This window comes from Chironomus tepperi, unplaced genomic scaffold, assembly GCF_022539635.2.
Source record: "Chironomus tepperi strain 1889 unplaced genomic scaffold, CSIRO-AGI_Ctep_v1 contig_223, whole genome shotgun sequence".
NCBI classification, from domain to species: domain Eukaryota; kingdom Metazoa; phylum Arthropoda; class Insecta; order Diptera; family Chironomidae; genus Chironomus; species Chironomus tepperi.
Window position 1 is genome coordinate 1421113 of NW_027226345.1, and position 22312 is coordinate 1443424.

The 22312-nt window shown below is 34.3% G+C and overlaps 4 protein-coding genes across 4 annotated transcripts; 1 reads left to right on the forward strand and 3 right to left on the reverse strand.

Moving 5' to 3' along the window:
- Positions 1-113: 113 nt before the first annotated feature.
- LOC139091117 (B-type lectin plumieribetin-like) lies at positions 114-530 on the reverse strand. Its single transcript, XM_070641059.1, has one exon. It carries the CDS (start codon positions 528-530, stop codon positions 114-116), a length of 417 nt encoding a protein of 138 aa, XP_070497160.1.
- Positions 531-1593: 1063 nt separating this feature from the next.
- On the reverse strand, positions 1594-1983 carry LOC139091118 (uncharacterized). The gene has a single exon (XM_070641060.1). The coding sequence runs from the start codon at positions 1981-1983 to the stop codon at positions 1594-1596; it is 390 nt and encodes a 129-aa protein (XP_070497161.1).
- A 6135-nt stretch (positions 1984-8118) lies between these two features.
- Positions 8119-10654, forward strand: LOC139090990 (uncharacterized). The gene is made up of 5 exons (XM_070640908.1): positions 8119-8310; positions 8378-8478; positions 8554-8675; positions 9394-9523; positions 9588-10654. Exons 1-5 carry the CDS (start codon positions 8200-8202, stop codon positions 9994-9996), a joined length of 873 nt encoding a protein of 290 aa, XP_070497009.1. The 5' UTR covers positions 8119-8199; the 3' UTR covers positions 9997-10654.
- On the reverse strand, positions 10601-15449 carry LOC139090989 (esterase FE4-like). The gene is made up of 5 exons (XM_070640907.1): positions 15370-15449; positions 15016-15211; positions 14803-14957; positions 11483-12763; positions 10601-10813 (listed from the first exon to the last, which is right to left on the reverse strand). Exons 2-5 carry the CDS (start codon positions 15061-15063, stop codon positions 10648-10650), a joined length of 1650 nt encoding a protein of 549 aa, XP_070497008.1. The 5' UTR covers positions 15064-15211; positions 15370-15449; the 3' UTR covers positions 10601-10647.
- Between the last annotated feature and the right edge of the window lie 6863 nt (positions 15450-22312).

Below are 22312 nucleotides of genomic sequence, written 5' to 3' on the forward strand. Positions count from 1 at the left end.
TGAAATCTTCATTTTAATGTCAAGGTAGATCCTTAGCTTTAATTAATATGTTAAATATGAATCCCGAGCTACACAAATGAAGCAGGCTCCGCATGTAGCTTTTAAGGCTGTTCCTAATAGTAAAATCTATCTTTGGATGTCCAAATTACATCATCCGTACTTTTATGATAAATATTTAAGGTTCCATCATTTTCTAACTTTAAATAATCTCCACGGTTATAACGACTTGCTGTATCTGTGTGCCACATAGCCTGACCTTGCTTATAAAGAACTAAATTTCCATCACCTTGCATATATAACATTTTCGATTCACTTCCTTCTGTTTTGCTTGACCAAAATTTCTTCTTCATGTCTTTCTTGTCATAGACTGCAAGATCACCAGACTTTTCGAGTCTTAGAAAATATCTGTTGTTATCTGAAACCAGCATTTCTTCATTTCCAATATCAGCACCCGATTCGAGAACACTTCTAGCTAGGATTGTTGTTGCAGAAATTAATAAAAGTAATAATGAATACTTAAGGTTGATCATTTTTTAAAATTTTGCAATATTTAAGTCTGATTTTTGAAAATACACTGATTATTGACCGAACTGTCTGGTGATTTATATACAAAAATTCTTATCAATTTTAATGAGGATGTTTATGTATATTATAATAATAGATGATTCTTCGTTGCAGCTGATTATGGAGTATTAATAAGAGTTGTATTTCATATTTTTTGAAATAATTTGATGATCAGCATATGCTAAAATGTTGATTACGCAATTGAAAGGCAAAGAAATCGATTTGAATTTTTTATGGAGTTGAATTGAATTGGGTCGTCTCTGCCCACCACTGCTCATGCCCTAGGTAATGCATCAATACTGTGCTAGTTCAATGATTCAGTGTTCCGATTCGACTTTGAGCTCTGCAGATAAACGAACAGTAAAACCAGAACAAAGTGGCATTAGCTTAGGGGCCGTTCACTTATTACGTTACGAAAAAAAACGAATTTCTAGACCCCCCTCCCCCCTCGTTACAAAATGTCCATGAAAAAAAAAAAATTTTGGTTTAGGCTGTTACAAAATCCTAGACCCCCCTCCCCCTAAAAAGCGAACGTAATAAGTGAACGGCCCCTTAGCAATAAATTGGTAGACGCTGCCAAATAGATATTCACAAATAGCACTAATCGATTAATCGATCAAAAATCCAGATTTAAATTGAATTCGGCTCTTAATCAGAGTCACATCGACCAGGGCTAAATGAGTAGTGACCACCTGGCAGTGATCATGAAACAAGTAAACGCCATTTTCATGTATGCAGACCTTTTTAACAGAATGAGACACTTCATAGTACAGTTCAAAGCAAGTTTAAAACTTCTTGTACTTATTATACCTACATAAAAGTTCAGGAAGTAAAGTAACTACAGGACAATACTTTGAAGTGTCTGACTCTTGCCTATATATAAACAATGAATGCAGTTAGTCTTAACAAAAAATAATTTATTCAGTTCCAAATACAATCTTCATTAAAATTATGTCCAAAAGATTTTTTAGGGTAACGTTCTTATGAAAGGGGGCAGGTGTGAGATTTATGAAATTTTGAATTTTCGCATTACACACGCCCCCAATAGTGTTTCCCATAAAATGATGACCACATTAAATTATTTGTTCTTGTGTCCCAAACACCTAAACGTCCATCATCGTCAAGTTTCAAATAGTAAAAATAATGATTATAACTTGAAGCCGTGTCTGTGTGCCATGTTGGTCGTGATGCATTATAAAGAGCAAAATTCCCATCAGGCTGCATGAATGCCAATCTTGAAGCTGTTCCTGCTGTTTCTGTTGACCATTTCTTGTCTAAACTGGCCTTTTCGTAAAGCACAAGATCGCCAGATTTCTCAAATTTTAAAAAGTATTTCAAGTTGTCAGAGACAAGCATCTCCTCATTATACATTTTGTCACCGGCATTTAGAACACTTCTTGCTGATAATTCTGATGCCATTAAAGAAAGGCACAGAAGGACGGTTTTATGACAGACCATTTTTATTACTAAATTTCAAACAAAGACTGAATTGAAATTGAAATTTGTTTGCTTTATAAATGAAAACGAAATTAATTTCTTATCAATGGAAGAGAAGAAGTGATTCCATTCATAGTGATGAGACAGTGGGAAATTTCATGTGTGTAATACTCTTATGATTACTATTGAAATTAAATTTAGCTCATTTAATGCAAAGTATTAAATTTAATATTTAAAGAATATTTTAATGCATCACTGAATTGGGAGTAGGGAACTGAGGGGAATGAGAGGACTTTTATGGGGTCATTCATTTATAATGTGCCGCTTATGATATGGCGGGAGGGAGATTGGGATTTTGGAATTTTGAAAGGGGAAAAGGCTCAAAATCCGATTTTTATAGTAAAAGAGCTCGTGGACTTCCAAAGAACTATTAAAAAAAGATGTCGATAGAGACTGTATTACACTTGATGATTAGTTCCTAATGATCCACTGTGAATCGTAAAGCGTTAAGAAAGCGGTTGAAGAGGTTTTCTCTTACTGACCAAAATTCTTCTCTTTGTTAACGTTTCAGTTGTAAGTGAGTTTCAGTTAGTGACATTACAAGTTTTACGTAATCTAGTCTAAAGCTGGGTTTGCCAGCTAAGAAACCCAGACATACCAGTAAAACCCTCTTCGTTTAATCCAGATTGACGGAGTTCACCACGAGAAAGTTGAAAATAGACACTTGGATGCGAGAGGTTATTGCAATTGGCTGAGTGTATTTTGCATCATATCCTAGGGCTCATCCCAAGTATTGCACTTGGTATTGGTAATTGGCATACGGAGCCTGCTTTAAGCGTCATCTGAGGAAGTCTATGAATCATTATTGGTTTGTACCAGAGGGCGAAGCCGACTCATTTTTAGCTCGCTATAGCCAGCTAAAAATCGGCTAAACCTTAGCTGGCTTTAGCCGACTAACGGTTTTCGTTGTTTTCTTTTAGCTGGCTATAGCTGGCTAAACGTTTATTAGTCGGCTAAAACCGCAGCTATAGCCGGCTAAAAAGAGCATTTTTGCCTTGTGAATTTCATACAAAAAAAATCAAACTTTTTCTTTTTTAGCTGCATAAGTTCGAGACTCAGATTTGTTTTTTTCTTCTTTTTTAACGCTAAAAAGTTTAAATTTATGAAAAATTATTATTTTTAGCGCATTTTTGAAATTTTTTTCAAAAAGGTAGCTTAATAAGACACTTTGTCTGTTCGGCTGCCGATAAAAACTTTTTAACTAGACATCGTAGCGAGCTCGGAATGGTTTTAAAAGATCAGTTTCATAAAGTTATTGCGGCGCCGGCCATTTAAAACTTTCAAATCAACGCATAAATAGTATAATTAACAATCATATTCACACCAAATTTTCAATTTGGGTGAATATATTGCTTTTGGTATTTTGAAATTTCAGTTTTTTTAATTTCCTGCATCAGACTTACAGAATTGACAAATATTTCCAATGGTGGAAAGTCTGTGCCTGAAAATACCAATCCAACAGTGAAAACCGCATCTTGATTGGTGCTTCCAGTGCCGAGAAATCGCAAAAAAACACTTTCTGTTATTTAGTTAGTTAGTTAGTTAGTTAGTTAGTTAGTTAATCAGCACGATATCTCTCTTCAAACTCAATACTAAGACTTCGGGTTTTTTGCTTCTGGTAGGGAATGGGTATGGCAAGAACTGTATTGTTTTTGGAGCCATAAGATGCTTCCATTAAGGCACAAGATGTAAAAAACTGCCTTTTTTTGGTCCAAATTATAGTCGATTATTGCAAAATACATTTTTGTAAACAAACAAAAAAATAAATTGAACTGAATCTTACTGGGTCTCATTTTAATGGTCTAGAAGTGAACTGGATCCTACTTGATCTTGTTTTTATGTGTCTGGGAGTTATATGGATCCTACTGGATCTCGTTCTAATGGTCTAGAAGTGAACTGGATCCTACTGGATCTTGTTTTTATGCATCTGGAAGTTGTATGGATCCTACTGGATCTCATTTTAATGGTCTAGAAGTGAACTGGATCCTACTGGATCTTGTTTTTATGTGTCTGGGAGTTATATGGATCCTACTGGATCTCGTTCTAATGGTCTAGAAGTGAACTGGATCCTACTGGATCTTGTTTTTATGCATCTGGAAGTTGTATGGATCCTACTGGATCTTGTTTTTATGGTCTAGAAGTGAACTGGATCCTACTGGATCTTGTTTTTATGCATCTGGAAGTTGTATGGATCCTACTGGATCTCATTTTAATGGTCTAGAAGTGAACTGGATCCTACTGGATCTTGTTTTTATGTGTCTGGGAGTTATATGGATCCTACTGGATCTTATTTTAATGGTCTAGAAGTGAACTGGATCCTACTGGATCTTGTTTTTATGCATCTGGAAGTTGTATGGATCCTACTGGATCTCATTTTAATGGTCTAGAAGTGAACTGGATCCTACTGGATCTTGTTTTTATGTGTCTGGGAGTTATATGGATCCTACTGGATCTTATTTTAATGGTCTAGAAGTGAACTGGATCCTACTGGATCTTGTTTTTATGCATCTGGAAGTTGTATGGATCCTACTGGATCTCATTTTAATGGTCTAGAAGTGAACTGGATCCTACTGGATCTTGTTTTTATGTGTCTGGGAGTTATATGGATCCTACTGGATCTCGTTCTAATGGTCTAGAAGTGAACTGGATCCTACTGGATCTTGTTTTTATGCATCTGGAAGTTGTATGGATCCTACTGGATCTTGTTTTTATGGTCTAGAAGTGAACTGGATCCTACTGGATCTTGTTTTTATGCATCTGGAAGTTGTATGGATCCTACTGGATCTCATTTTAATGGTCTAGAAGTGAACTGGATCCTACTGGATCTTGTTTTTATGTGTCTGGGAGTTATATGGATCCTACTGGATCTCGTTCTAATGGTCTAGAAGTGAACTGGATCCTACTGGATCTTGTTTTTATGCATCTGGAAGTTGTATGGATCCTACTGGATCTCATTTTAATGGTCTAGAAGTGAACTGGATCCTACTGGATCTTGTTTTTATGTGTCTGGGAGTTATATGGATCCTACTGGATCTTATTTTAATGGTCTAGAAGTGAACTGGATCCTACTGGATCTTGTTTTTATGCATCTGGAAGTTGTATGGATCCTACTGGATCTCATTTTAATGGTCTAGAAGTGAACTGGATCCTACTGGATCTTGTTTTTATGTGTCTGGGAGTTATATGGATCCTACTGGATCTCGTTCTAATGGTCTAGAAGTGAACTGGATCCTACTGGATCTTGTTTTTATGCATCTGGAAGTTGTATGGATCCTACTGGATCTTATTTTAATGATCTAGAAGTGAACTGGATCCTACTGGATCTTGTTTTTATGCATCTGGAAGTTGTATGGATCCTACTGGATCTTATTTTAATGGTCTAGAAGTGAACTGGATCCTACTGGATCTTGTTTTTATGTGCCTGGGAGTTATATGGATCCTACTGGATCTCATTTTAATGGTCTAGAAGTAAACTGGATCCTCCTGGATCTTGTTTTTATGCATCTAGAAGTTGTATGGATCCTACTGGATCTTATTTTAATGGTCTAGAAGTGAACTGGATCCTACTGAATCTTGTTTTTATGTTTCTGGAAATTATACGGATCTTACTGGACTATAAGGCTTAGTGATTTATAAAAGTACTGTAATCTACTCAAGTCGGGCGAGCGAAGCTCAGCCCGGCTCGTATAGTGATCTTTAAAAGTACTGTAATCTCCTCAAGTCGGGCGAGCGAAGCTCAGCCCGGCTCGTATAGTGTTCTATAAAAGTACTGTAATCTGCCCAAGTCGGGCGAGCGAAGCTCAGCCCGGCTCGTAAAGTGTTCTATAAAAGTACTGTAATCTACCCAAGTCGAGCGAGCGAAGCTCAGCCTGGCTCGTATAGTGATCTATAAAAGTACTATAATCTGCCCAAGTCAGGCGAGCGAAGCTCAGCCCGGCTCGTATAGTGTTCTATAAAAGTACTGTAATCTGCCCAAGTCGGGCGAGCGAAGCTCAGCCCGGCTCGTATAGTGATCTATAAAAGTACTGTAATCTGCCCAAGTCGGGCGAGCGAAGCTCAGCCCGGCTCGTATAGTGATCTTTAAAAGTACTGTAATCTCCTCAAGTCGGGCGAGCGAAGCTCAGCCCGGCTCGTATAGTGTTCTATAAAAGTACTGTAATCTGCCCAAGTCGGGCGAGCGAAGCTCAGCCCGGCTCGTATAGTGATCTATAAAAGTACTGTAATCTACCCAAGTCGGGCGAGCAAAGCTCACAAATTTTTGCGACTTGAACGGCAAGCACTAGAAGCTGCATATCTATGAAAATATGATGCCGTGAGTTGAGAAATGGTTCGAGCGAAGCTTGAACTCAAGTAGTTCGAACGCAGCTCGAACTTGGTTGAGCGAAGCTCACAAATTTTTACGACCTGAACGGAGCGAAGCGAGTGAAGGCGTGAAAATTTTCCCAAGCACTAGAAACTGCATATCTATGAAAATATGTTGCTGTGAATAGAAAAATGGTTCGAGCGAAGCTCGAACTTTAATTGTTCGGATGCATTTCATTCATTTAAATAATTTTAGTTAACGTGTAAATAATCATTTTTTATCACATTTATCTCATAAATCAATTATTTTGTTCAAGTTGTGTTTTTAATTCTTACTTTTCTGTACAGTTTTTTGATCTACGTATGGTGTGAATATTCCCATGAAGCGTGATCCGCTTCATTACTAGTTTTTCATTTTCATTTACAACAAAAACAACACGTTTTTTCATTGTTTTACAGTGTACTTCAATGTTTTTTTGATGTTTTAACAGTGTTTACTGAACAAAGTTTGAATTTTTTTTGACCGTTATTTGGTTTAAATTATGAAAATCCGTTAAATGATGAAATTCTTAAAAATCTAGTATGATCACTTGGAATTTACTGGATCTTATTTTGTGGGTCTGGAAGTGACCTGGATCCTACTGGATCTAGTTTTGTGGGTTTTAAAGTGGCCTGGATAATACTGGATCTCGTTTTTAGGTCTAGAAGTGACTTATTAATCAATTACTGATCGCTGGGACAAAAATGCGCTTAAGTCCCTCGATCAATAATACGAGGACTTTTGTAATTTTTTGGTATTTAATTCATAAATTTCAAGTATCTGAAATAAAAACTCATTCAAACTTAAAATAAATCATAATTAATCAGTTCATTATAATATTTTAATATCATAATCCTGTAGGAAAGTTAAATTAATGTCCAAAAGTTTAGAATTTCATATTTTTGGCAGAAAATTTTCATTTTCTCTAAAAGATATGTTGAGAAATACAGGAAATTGTAATTATAGATATAGAACTACTATGTAAAATGCTAAACTTCAATTTTAGTGAACTAATCATAAGGATTTATTTCCATTTTGAATGAGTATTCTTTTCAGATACTTGAAATTTACTTTTGGTATTTAAAAAATTAAAAATTTAAATTTTTTAGTGCAAAAAAGAAGAGAAAAAAAAAATTGAGACTCGAACTTGTGCGGCTAAAAAGAAAAAAATTGAAATTTTTGTATGAAATTTCATTAAACTTCACAAGACAAAAATTCTCTTTTTAGCCGGCTTTAGCTACGCTTTTAGCCGGCTAAAGAGGAGTTTAGCCAGCTAAAGCCAGCTAACGAAAATTCACGAAATTTTTTAGCCAGCTAAAGCCGTCTTTAGCTGATCTTAGCCGACTATAGCGAGCTAAGCTCGGCTTCGCCCTCTGGTTTGTACGACCAGCTAATTAATTAAGGTGGACTCAACAAGTCAAGCTTGATTGTTCAAACTGATTAGATCTAGTTTTGTGAGCCTCCTTCATAAATACATCATTTACGAAAGACCCCATAGTTTCTAATCCAAATTATGAAAACATACATAAATCATTCAAAAACTCGTCATAATTAAATCGGAAAAACGTAAACAAGCAACAAAAACAAAAAGTCGAAGATCGAGAAAAAGCTAAAAAGAAAAAACGAGAAAATCTTAAAATAGTTTACCGGCATCGTTATAAATAGATACAGAAAAAAAGATTGAGAAAGTAAAGAGGAAAGAGAAGAAAATTTTCATTCAGTTTTTCACGAGAAATTGAAAAAGTTGGAACTAATTTGCAATAAAATTTGAATTTTAAGTTTAAAAAAAGAGTAAAATGTCTGTAGATAAAACTACAAGCGACAACTCAAAGCATTTTGGTGATGTCACCAGCATATGCTATTACAATGGACATCTGTTCAGTGCTGGAAGTGACGCGAAAATTAAAGTAAAAAGAAAATCTAGAAAAAGTTGTGAAAATTTCATTTTTCTTTTGTTTAACAATTTATTCGTAGATTTGGAATAAAGACTTAACCTTTAAAGACGAAATTAATATTCATGAAGCTCACATTTACTGTATTATCGTTGATAAAACTGGAAGACTTTATACATCGAGGTAACTTTTTTTTTGTATAAATTTTCCTTCCTTCCATTTTTTTACATCATTTTCATTCTTTCAATTTATTTTTAGTTGCGATGGCACAATCAAGTCGATTGAAAAGCCACTGGAATCAAGTGAATTCACAGTAGTTTTGCAACATGAAAATGAGATTGAAGCACTTTTTTCTGATGATGATTTGACTTTTTATTGTGGTAAGAGAGGATATTAAAATAGATGGGATTGTAATCTTTCAGATTAATCTTGAGAATTATGGCGGATATTATTTCGGTAACAAAAGATGTATTAAGAAAAATCTGGACGAAAACGAAAAGGAGGTTTTATTGTTTATCACCAGAATGGATCAGAACCAGAGGAGTAGCCAGATGAGGGTTGCTGGTGTCAATTTCTTAGAAATTTTTGTGAAAAACATCCAAAAAGCCCCTAAATTTTAATAATAAATAGAACCAGTTAGTTAATCGATCCATAATTCTCTAACAGCCTAGCGGACTCTGGTATGGTCCCGATACGAGTTGTTCTGTATTTAAACCAAATCCGGCATCAAGCACCAGTCTAGATCAAACAAGTCTAGTTCATTCTAGCCTGGATAAGACTAGCTTTGATCAGTCTAGCCTTGATCAGACTATCCTGCATCAGGCTAGCTTCGATCAGACCATCTTGGGTCAGAATAGCCTAGATCGGACTAGCTTGCGTCAGACTAGCCTGGATCAAAATAGCCTGGGTTATACTAGCCTGAATCAGACTTAACTGAGTCATCCTAGCTTGGGTTAGATTAGTTCGGATCTGAGTAACCTGGGCTAGACTAATCTGCGGCTGGATTTTCAACTAATTAACAGATTTGTGATATTCAAGATTTTAAAATAAGATTCAAAAGACCTCAAAGTAGACTAAAATATCTTGTCTTATTTTCAGGTGACGATAAAGGAGGAATTTCAATTTTCAAAGAAGGCAAATTTCAATTCATGATGAATATAGTAGAGCATGTTAAAGGACTTTTTGTTGAGAAAGGCTTCATATACACATTAGCGTGTATGGATTTAAGGTATGATTCTAAAAATAACTAAAAAAAGTGCAACTAAATGAAATAATTATAAATCATCATTCAGCATTCACGAGATTCGAGGCACAAAATACATCATGAAAGGCAGTGTGCCAGGTAAATTTCCAGTGACTTTATTTGGTGAGAAAATAGATGGTCGATCAAACTATATCGCAATAACAACACGTGATGGCTTAGGAGTAGCAGTTATTGATAATAAAACCTTTAAAATCATCGACACTAAGGAAAATGCACATGACATGATTATAAATTATATGAAAGGAATTGGTGATGTTCTATTTGCATGCGATTATGCTGGTAAAGTTACAAAATATCATATGATTGACGGAAAATTAAAAGAAATAGCTACAGTAAGTACAAGTTCCGGATGTGCAAACTGTATTGAAGTTGTCGATGATAAAACTGTGTATGTTGGAAGTAGCGATGGAACTGTCAAAAGAATTAATTTTAATTAAAAATTGTAAAAGCTGAAGTTTTTATAGTACTAAGTTTAAATGCCTTTAAGTTATTTCCTCCTTTCTATTTTTCATCACTGTAACTAACTAATCTCCTTTCCATTTTCTCTATAAAATATTCATGATGATAGTGACGATGAAAGCTCGTTTTTAATGGAAAAGAAGTAAAATAAAAAATTACATCAAATATTTTGATTGAAAAACTTTAAAAGGTTTATGTAAAAAAAAAAAAAAAAAATAAACATTAGCTTTGCAGACCTTAAGATCCATAGCTGCGCGTTTATATGCGTTTCATGGCTATCGGGAGTTTAACGAGGGAGGATTCGCCAGATCTCTCGCTCAAACCTAGACCTACAGTTTATAGTGGAATCCGAACCACTTCTTTGATGACATTACTGCCTGTAGCCTTCAAAGGGAGGCTGTGAGCCGCGTTTCCACTACATATGATTCGAAAAAGGACATGTGAAAATTTTCCCATGCCGAGTCTCGAACCCATGACCGCTAGATCGGTGTTGCAATAATTATGTACCGAAGTACTAAACCATTCCGCCACCGAGCCACCTCGACTCACAAAAGGTTTATGTAGAACTTAGAATAAAATTAATTTAAGTAGATGATAAGTTTTATTTAATAAATTTAACTTTAAAAGTTTCATAAATGTCCTGTAAATTTTCTTTGGAACTCATGCCATACTTTCAGGTGATCGTGATGAGCTTTTACTACTAAATCATGTCCTATGTCCATGTAGAATTCATCAGTGGATGTGTATTTTGGCCATTGAATGTCAACGATGTCATCTAAGTGAGGTGTTGGATTTCTGGAATTATAGCAAGAAATAAAAGATTAAATTACTTGACTATAGTGTCCTAATTCATTTATTAAGAGATATTCGGAAATTTGACATTGGAATTTAGACTGTTTGTGTCAGGGCGTGTCCAAGGAATTTTACCACTAACTCAACTTTTGGACAAAACTATTCAATTGGGTATGAGTTTTTGGGAGAAAGTTAAAAAAAACAACCCAAAGTTTTTACATTCCATAGAAAAAAATTCAAAACAGCAACCTCATTTCCCTCGACGAGCCTGACCAACTTGACCAACCTGACCAACCTGACCAACCTGACCAACTTAGCCAATCTGACCAACCTGGCCAACCTGACCAACCTGACTAACCTGATCAATCTGACCAACCTGATCAATCTAATCAATCTGATCAACCTGACAAACCTGACAGACCTGATCAACATGACCATCCTGATCAACCTGGTCAACCTGGCTTTGTCCCAAATTTAAATAGTTTATCAGGACCAAGGGGCAAAATCAATTTGTTTCTGAATAAACCCTAAACAATTCGATAAAAGTTATGAATTCAGTTCCCAAACTTCTCTGCCTGTCTACACTAATGATTTAAGTATTTAAGTTTAATATGTTTGTGGAAGATTGGATAGTCTTCCACAAACAAAAATCTCAAATTCATCAAAACTCACCCAAATTTTATGAAATTCCCCCACATCCTAATCATTATTTTCTTAACTTGCGAAGCATGACTCCATGGCCATGCCAATACTGGAAAACCAGGATGAAACAGATAAAAGATGTCATCGCCATGGCATGCGCCGTCATAGCCCTTGACAAATAAGAATAGTTTCACCATGTTGTAAGCTCCATCGTAGGAGAACTCATAATTGTAGATTGTTGTGTTTGGATTTTGTGAAAATATCTTTAAAACTCGATCTGTTGTGAACTTAAACATAGAATCAGTATTGTAGACAGCAAATTGATCCTTCATATTGTTTGTTAACTTTTGTCCTTGAAAATATTTTTCTCGCATTGCATTTGCCACTTCCACTATTTGTGCTGTATTACTTGAATTTAAATTGTATGAAAGAGGAACAAAGTAGTCAGGATGAGTATTAAAATCTTGCATTACAGTATGGTCGATGAATGTCTTTGGTAGACTTATGAGACCTTCTTTATTTGTAGTTCCAATCATCATTGGAACTGAACGATAATTTCCTCTAAGCATTAAAGTTTCTGGATTTTCTGCGATCAGTCTTTCGTCTATGGAATCTTCAGGTTCTACAGTAACAACAAAATCATAAGGACGATTTCCCAGTGGATAATCTTGATCTTCAATTTCACGAGTATGCTTCAGAATGTCTTTAAAATGAACAGCACGAAGTTTCTCCATCAATTCTTCTGTGGAATTATATTTAAGACCTAAATTTCTCGCCAGCGCTTCCGTTTTCTTCAATGGATTAGTTTGAAATGAAAAAGGAAGGAACACATTTCCACTCATCATGATTGCTTGATGAAAAAGTCCTTCCGATTGTGGTGACATCATAAGATGATGAGTCATAACTCCACCAGCAGACTCACCAGCCAATGTAATTCTTGTATCATCCCCACCAAAATTTTTAATATTTTTCTTGACCCATTTGAGTGCCAACAGCGCGTCTTTTAATCCATAATTGCCTTGAGCATTTTTATCACCGGTACTTAAGAATCCAAAAGCTGCTAATCGATAGTTTAAAGTAACAATAACAATATCCTCTTTGATGAGATCATCTGGTCCGTAAAGGAAGGAGCCTCCATCACCGAGAACAAATGCTCCACCATAAAGCCACACCATAACAGGACTAGATCCATTTACATTATTTGTGTAGACATTAAGGAATAAACAGTCTTCATCTCCACCTGATAAAAGCCCCATGAGTCCATTTGATGGACATTTGTTGCCATATTCACCGCCATTTCTAATTCCATCCCTGTAACAAAGTAGAGAAAATTATTGGTTAAATATATACTAAGCCCCAATAATTGGCATCTTTGTAAACGACATCTAAATCCACATATACCAAGTTACCACATCAAACACATCAGTCGAGGATTCAAACCATAAACCAGTCTCAATGTCAAGGCATGTTCATTACGTAAATTACATTTTATGCTCGCAATGCACAAAAAAATCAATAAAGTGTATTAAATTTTTCATTCATGTGTTGACTAAGGCAATGGAAAGTGAAAACTCACGTCACGCGTTACAGTCGTACTATGATTGTAAACGTAATTTGTTGTTGCATGGGAAAATCAAGTTATTTGTTTATTGCGGAATTTTTATTATTTTAAGTCCTGCGACTTGCAACATGTGAGGAACAGAGTTGTCGATCTGAGAGCGAATACATGATTGATTTGGGAAAATTGATCTAATTATGGTTCTTAAAATTCACTAGCTTGTCCATCAATTGCTAAAATCCAACTCGAGTGGCATAATACAGTCTCTTTCAGTACTCGAAATCAACTCGTACTTTATACGAAGTTGAGTGGACTAGAATCGAATTTTTCATACAAAATTCGAGTTAACTTCAAAATCTGGTCTCTATAGAACTGCAATGCCATCGAGTTAACGGGAAAACATTGAAAAAACGATGAATATTCCTGATTTTTGAAATGTTCCGAACATTCCGAACTTACAGAAATTCTCGAATGATAGAGCAGGCTTTAGACGTTCTCTCCGCGAGACAATGGGCCCATCAAGGGGTTGGAACTCCTGTGAACTTGTGGTCTGACAAGTTTTTTCCATACAAACTTGCGGTTTCACAAGTTTACCAGTTTTTTTCAAGCGAACTTGTAAACTTGCAAGTTTACAAGTTTTTTTGAATATAATTTTTGGAAATGAATAAAATATTTTAAACCGTTATAGATTGTTATTTGAATTTTTTGTAATTTTGATGATTTTAGTGAAGATTTTTCGACAATAACCGAATGATTTTTATGTTTAAATAAATTAAAATGAAGCAAATTTTGGACTGTATTGCTTACAGAAAGTATCTAAAGAATCGGAAGTGGTTTTTCCTAAAATTTTGGAGATTTTTGATATGAAACACTAGTTTTTATTCCCGGAAATATTATAGGAGAACGACAACTGAACATAAACTTGAATGTGGGATTTAAAAGGTTTTAATTTTTAACAATATACTTCGAAAGCGGTTTTATGCTTAGATATGGATTGTATTAAGGATTTTTTACTTACTGCATCACGTTAAAATTGATTATTGGCCCTCAAAAACCTTAGAAAGTGAACGACCACATTCCAATGTACTAAAACCTAATTATTAAGATATTAATTGAATTAAATGCGCTTAAATTTTCATAATTTTGTAAAATTACTGAAAAGTTCAAAATTGAAGAATTTTGACTACTTTTAACAAATATATATTGTTTTAAACCAGGTTTTTATTATATTATATAGGCATATGGTTATAACAGAAATCTCAAAATCCAAAACTTTTAGAGATTCCTATCCTAAAATAGTTTATAATAAAAATATTCCAAAGCTTAGACAAAATTTTAGTTTTTTTTAAAAAATCGTTGCTAAATACGCGCTAAAAAAGCTTATATATGGCTAAATTATAGTAAAAATATAACACGGAAAACCATAAATTAAGGTCTCAAGCCAACATAATATTGGTTTAAACAGTTTCCGACTTTAAATTTTTAAAATTTTAAAAAAAATTTTATTTTTTCAATTTTTAAAAACTTGTGGTTTTACAAGTTTTTGGGAACAAACTTGTGAAACTACAAGTTTTACACAGAAACTTGTGAGTTTATATGAAACTTGTAAAAACTTGCAAATTTTCGGGAGTTCCAACCCCTTGGGGCCCATGTGCTTCTCAGCCAAGAAGTAAGTAAGTAAATATCCCAGATTTTCAACCAATTTGATACCAAAATAAGATTTTCGAGCATACTGATGCTTGATTCATGTTAGATCTCAGAATATTCCCAGAATTCATAATATGAAACTTACCATCCTTTATGTGGCATTGGTGCCCGAAATCTCAAATTTCCTACTGGTGGCTCTGCATATGGGATTCCTTTAAATGCAAGGTATTTTGTCAAGAAACCTGAATTAATATGGAATCCTTGGACTTCTCCTAAAGAAGTTTGCACTATCACGTCAGACTAGAATTAATTCAAGCTTTAAAATGCTGCCTAATTTTGCCTCCATTTAAATACCAACCTTAGCTGAAGAAATCACCAACAGAACCACTAAAAGTTTTAAAGCCATCTTGTAATGCTTGTTTAGTGAAGGCTTAAAATGCTACTGACATTTTTTTCATCGAATTCCTTTAAAGTCACAATTTATTATAAATAAGTCGCTCACACTCTCTTTGTTTATTGATTTAATTCCGTCTATGAGTAAGTCTATTCCTTATCTGTGAGCAAAAAGTAAATAAATATTAGAGAATTTGACGTCACGATTGATAATTCTCATAACAAAGAGTAACATTTTGAGGTGGATTTTTGATTTTTAAGAATAAGAAAGGAGAGGAATTGGGTTCATTTTCTCTTTTGAGTAGGAACAACACTGAACTAAGGCGACTTTAGAAATGAAATTTAACACCCTAAATTCTTATTATGGATATGATCAAGTCATTTTGTATCACTGGTGCCAAAAAGCTTCAAATCACTGTAAATCTTTCTTCTACTCTTGTCTCCTTTGTTTACATTTGGTCGTTTGGCTGAGTTAAATAAAAAATTGCAATTAATAGAATTCGCCGAAAAATTATAACAATAATAACTGTTTAAAATGTAGAATATTCAGCGAATGACTGGACTTAATATTTTCACTTCCCTAAGTTTAATAACAACATTTTAATATTACTCATACCAAGTAACTTATCGCCGCATACGAACGAAACTATGATATTGATAAGATAAGGAAAGTTGTGTTTTTACATATTGTGATTATAAGAATGAACAAATCTCAAAGTATTGTCAATTTAGCGCGTTGCTCTATCGGCACCGTTATCCATTTTTGTTTCAAAAAATTTAGTTTGTCGCATTATGACGCTCCGGTAGGGTTCTTACTTTTGCATAATTTCTAGATCTAGAGAGCCTAATATCAGTGGTGAATACACTTTAATCAGCGAATTAATAGAGAGTCGGCTTACCGGGCCTCACGACCAGGGATCGATCAATTGGAAATTTTAGTTGAATTTGGCCGCTTTTTCGCTATCTTAGTCTTGTCAACTCGGCTTTTGTGATTCGCGACACACAAATTGTGGTTAGATATTTTTAATTGAGATACTATAGGTCATGGTAGGTTCACAGTTAGGAATCTATCGTCTTAAGACTTCAAATAAAGCAATTTATATTACACTATAGTAATATCTGAGCTTTTTCATGGTTGCCCATCATTTCCCTACATTGACAAAGCTACAAATACCGTTAAAGCTATCCATATTCTCCTACAACACTTAAATATCTTCATCCCACAAGCATTTGACTGCATCTTTATCAAGAAGATTAAAAGCAAATTCAGTCAGATGCTTTTTCACATGATTTCTTTTATTTATTCTCATCCTTGTCTATGTAAAAGCAAATTTCCACAGTCTGCTTTACAAGCTCCATTTGTCGATGTTTAAAAATCTTTGATTTGTACACCATAAAAGAACACAACAGATGTGCATGACATCAAATATATCAAAATAAGGATAGTAAAAATAGAATCGATGCAGGATACGCTCATATTATAAAATATTAAAAGCCCGTAAATTATGACTGAATCAAAAATATGCCACCGCACATAATTGTGTGTATGTGCTCTATGTACATATCCTTCACCCAAAAGCGAGAATTGAGGATGGAATTACGGAAATTATTAGAGATGCAAAATCCTTACCTTTCATTATTTCGAGATAAATGGGAAACCTTTTTTGAATGAGATGTTGGAACACATTTAATTACTTCATATATGCTTTCCATATTGATACAATCGAATCCTTTTCTGTGCTACCTTTTTCATAAAAAGATCAATTTGAAATTGAGGGCAATCGTTTGAGATTGGTAATGGAATTTTTATTTTCATTCGCAATTTTTATGGTTTAGCATCAATGAAGTTCTTTAGAATATTGAAAATGTGTGTTGTTGCAGAACATTTGGCAGGAGATGCACATTTTTATAGCTTTTTATATAGATGTTTTAGTGATTACTGAAGAACTGGAATTGAATGAGATGAACAATTAGCATTCATCCTATTCGTCACTCTTTAAAAATGACCTGTACCCTTTGTAAGCATAGCAAAATCTCAAACCTACTCCCCATATGAGCATTATGTAATAAATGAATAGAATCTTCTCAGTTACAAGGTAATTTGAGCCTCAAGCCGGAGGGGGTTGATAGCTTTCTTGAATATGTAGGCCTTAATATTCATCCTTGACTACTGAATATTTAAATAATGATCGAAATTTGCAATTTTTTTCTATAAAAGCCTCAATAAATTTTAAAAAGATACCATTGTAGTTAAATTGACCCAATCCGTTTCATCCAATTATCACTTGTATTGAAATATCAGCCTCGAGTGACACAATACCACGGGTTCTCGAGACTGAGACGGAATTTAGCGACCGGGGCTCTGTTGAATAGATTGCTTGCTTGTTAAGACTGAGACAGGGTGTAGCGACCAAACCTTAGTTGAATAGGCTGCTACTATCTTGCTGTAATGCAAGCGTAAGCAAAATATTGATAGGATACGTACTGCTTGCATTGTAATCTAATGAAGATAAATATACGGCTTATGAAAACTTGACAAAGGTGAGACTTTGGGAAGCCTTACATGATACAGTCATTTGGGCATCGCTAAATGCTTGTGTTATTAGAAAAACTTCAAAAAAAGGTAGAGATACCTTAACGGCATTAAGGCGACTGCTTTTAATCCATTTGACAGTGAAAAGTGCTCAGAAAATCTATTTTAAATTTCATTCCAAGCAACGTTGACTCATAATTCATGTCTTTAAAGCTCTTACATCAAACACACCCATCTACTCTCCACTAGATGTCGCCACTTCCACTTTCGTTAAAGATTCCCTTCGTTAACTATAAAAGCATCTGGAAATGAAAATACTTTCCACCCTCAATTCTCTCTCATTTTTCCAATAATTTTTTTCATTCTTCTTCCTTCTTGCATTTTCACAGCATTTTTATCTCCATTTTCATCTCGTTGCCTACATAAAAGTCACACTGTGAACTCTGATATGTCACTCAAGGTCATTTCTGTTAAACGTGGAATAGAAAAGTCACTTCTATTCATCATCATTTGCCATTGTCATTATTGTATAAAATTAGATTAATCGCTGAATTATTAAAAAAGTTTTTCAATTGTTACTGAAATTGCCAAAAAATTAGAAATTTTGATGATGCTTGTCGTGCAATGAACTTGAAAGAAATTTTAATCTAGTTCCGAAAAACAGCAAAAAATGAGCTTGTCGTTTTAAAAATTGAATTTATCTTAGTTTTGCCACATTGAAACCCTTATCTCCAAATGATAAATAACATAATCATACCATGAGAATTATGTTGTAAGAGACACGAGAAACAGGAGAACGAGATGGAAGGAAATGAGCAATAAAAACCACAAATGCCTCCTTTTTCTTATCCCCTCACACTATGCTGTGACAGAATTTTTTGACACAGTCTTTTTTTTGTTGTGTGTATGAAATGGATAGGTCTAAGTGTTTATTGTGTCAGGTTGGAATTTCCTATTTTTTTGGTATGAAAATTTGACTACAGGACATTGTTGAGCAAAGATTTATGATTGTTTGTTTGGAAAGATGGTTTTTTGCAGTCAATTTGATATTTCTTGTCGTAGTCAAATTGAGGATAAGATGAAATTGTTAATAAATAATCTGAAATTTAACTGAAAATTAAACGTATTTTGTAGAATTTAAAATTGTAACGGTTTTTGCAGAATTCAAAAATTTAACTTTTATCGTAGATTTTAAAATTTTAACGTTTTTTGTAAAATTCAAAAATTTAGCAATTTTTTTAGATTTTAACAATTTAACGGTTTTTGTAAAATTCAAACAATTGACAACATTTTGTAGAATTCAAAATTTTAACAATTTTTGTATTTGATGTTTTGAAAATTCAAAAATGTAACGGATTCAAATGTTTATCGACTTTTGCAGAATGTAAATTCAACGTTTTTTCAAATATTTAATTCAAATTTTAACGGTTTTTGCCAAATTCAAATATTCATCGAACCGAAATTCGCTCTATTTTCCAGCTAATCCTCCAAAACTTTCAATCTCACTTCTTTTGTATCTTTTTTTTGACTTATTTTATTCGGATATTGACATGAAAAATATTTCTTATTTTACTGTTGTGTGTTTATGTGCTAATAAAAAAAAAGAAACTTTTGTGTATATATTTCCCCCCTTTTTTTAAGCACCAAAATGTTTTGTGTTGGCTTATAATGAAATAAAATAAAACTACATGAAAAAGCTTTTCCAACAAAGCCTTTCGAACTAAAAAAGGAGAGAAAAAAAATTGCTATAATTTATTTCTTCATTCTCACTTCGGTCGTTTATACTTTTTTGCAAATGCTACATATTTTCCTATAAATTGACGAGAACGGATATAAGCAGTGATTTGTCCACCAGTTGAGGATTTTTTTTTTAAAAAGTTGTTTTAGAGGTAATTTTAGGTTAAGGGTTATGTCGAATCCCACATTTATGTAAAATGTTTTCCGAAATATAATTCCTCTGAAAATGGATTTTTGGGTGTTTTTAAGCGAACAGATTTTTCTCAACGATTGTGGTTTTAGAAATATTTATTTCGAGCATTCACAGAATTTTCTATCTAATCTAAACGTTGGTTAGTGCTAATGAAGCAAATAAATTTCAGATTTCGACTAGATACGTTTGAGGCTGTTTGAAAATTGGGAGCTAATGAATACCCCAAGGACAAATGGGATAGAAAATACGAAAAATAGTGTCCTTAGGCTCACGTGACTTTGACGTGAGCAGGGTACTTCTAGGGGTGGCTTGCCAACTTAATCGTGATATTCTATTCTACTCTGCCCGGCAGGGTTATCCTACTATACTCTTCTTCAATCTATCCTAAGTATGGTGCAATATGGTGCCTATGAGCAATAGGGTAGGTGGGGTAGACTAAAATAGCTTTGCTTATATAGAATAAGATAGTCCAAGATTGGAGACAAATTCAGTAAATATCAGTCTATGCAAGAGTTTTGTCGGCTTAGATATACCATTTATGGCCTTTTCTACGCCGTATGGTATCTGTTCGACTTTCTTCTTGGTTCTCTTAACTTGAGTTTAAGTCAAGTGGCTTACTGGGCCAACTGTGTTAACCAGAGTATCGTTTGAATCTGCTTTTCTATGTGTCTTAGATTGACGGTCTCCACCGCGAGAAAGTTAGGATGGTATAAGTTGGAGTTAAGCCAAGGGCGCCATTCAGTCACATATATTGCGCGTTCACCACTATGAGGAGGTGGTATCTGTTATCATCCTTATGAGATGCCAGCCCATCCAACTCAGTTGACTACAAAACATATTGCTTGACCCAATTCGTCACACAATCATTTTTCATCTCCAAATAATTTATTATAATAAAATCAAAATTAACACCAAAGCTTCTATAAGTCGAGATTTACTTTCTGAATCACACAGTTATACGAAGAAGTCAGCAGTTCTTAAAATATAATACATTCTCGTGAAGAAAAAAAATCAATTTCGTTCGTCATAATCGATTTATGAGACTTGGATGAGACTTAGTGAGATGAGAAAAAATGAAAAGTTTTTCAAGGTGTGGTAACTAGTGTCCTTACTGGTTCTTTTAACTTTTGGATATTCTGAACGATCCTGGATCATTTGATGATAATAAGATAGCTTTAAATGAGATTAAGGATTTTTGCAACCTTTTTGTCACAAGTTCAGAGAGTTAAAGTAAGTTTCAGGCTGACTTTATTCAACAACTCAACTAAATTCATTAGGTTCCGCTATCTGTTCACTAATAGTTACTTACTTACTTCCTTAATTAGGAATCACAAGAGCCGCACGTAGGAAATGTATAAAGACAGCTCGATCCTTCTAAACTTTCCGCCAGTTCGTAATATTAAGGACTCAGTCGTCCTTTTCAACACATACAAACCATGAATTATTCTCTGTTCCTCGTGATACACGAACGTCTCAGAAGTCTCAGTATAACCATTGATCATCGTAAATCCCATTTAGACGAATGTAACTTATCGTCCCTTGGAAATTCTTTACTTTTCCTTAATATCATCATAATTTTTATCATCCCAACATTTTCTACTTCTTCTTCCTTTTTTCTTCTATATCCTTTGACAATACACTTCATCGTCAACAGCATCAGCACAGGATAGAAAAAAATTGTATGAAAAAAGAGTCATAATAACATCAATCAAGTCAATCGAGTCACACACTACACTTTTCTCTATTGGTGATGGAACTGATTTATACACTTTTATGTGTATATGACTTGATTGGAAGATGGTGGGAGCTATAGCAGCATTTTAAGTGGTATTGTACCATAGTATGCGGTTAAAGCCTCTCTTCGTCTCTATACATATGTATGAATACTCAATACACCACTCTCAATGGATATGGATGAATGGATTCAAAAGTTTATTGATCGCAATAAAAAGAAACTTTTTTCTTTTTTTGTATTCTTCTTAGACTCTCTCTTTTATATTTGCTGTTACTTATTTATATATATCTTCATTTTATTCACAATTTTTTTCTATTGATAAAAATGTTTTTTTATTTGTTTGTTGAATGTTTGAGGATTTAAGGATCATCGAAATGACAAATGACAATGAAGAAAGTTTCGCCGAGAAAATAAAAAATGAGAATTTTTGGTGAATGAGACGAAAACATCAAATTTGGCGTCGCTGCAGAGGTACATTTGGTGTACTCAATCCGTCACTTGCTGCCTATGTCTTGAAGAACAATCTACAATTTGTTAGGGATTTTCATGAAAAAAATCCCAAAATTCCCATTAATTTTTTGCAATCCATACAAAGGGAACATTCGCAAATTACGTAACTCTAAATTGAAGTTTTTAGACCTACCTACCCTGAGGCGGAGCGCCCATCGAACGCTTTGTAAGAAAAGCATGACTTTTTCGTAACAAAATTGTAAAATTCCTCTCCTTCTAGGGTCCGGTCACTCATTTCAAAACACGAACAACTCGACGTTTTGACTCCCCACTCCTTAAGCGTGTAATTCCCCTGCATCAATGTTTAGAAACTTCAACAAGACCCCCTGCACTCTCGTCTCCCCTAACCCCTCTGCATCCATGTTTAGAAAATATTCTGTAAATGAGCTTTTGTTCTGACTGAAAAAAATCTTTTCATGAAGATTAAAAATCGCCAGCACGTGGTTTTTATTACAGCTTTTTCTCTTAGATACTCTTGGGAAAGAGCTTTCAAAGTTTGAAAATAAAGCCATAGTTCTTCGTGTTCTTTCTTGTGAGAAGTGGGAAAATCAATT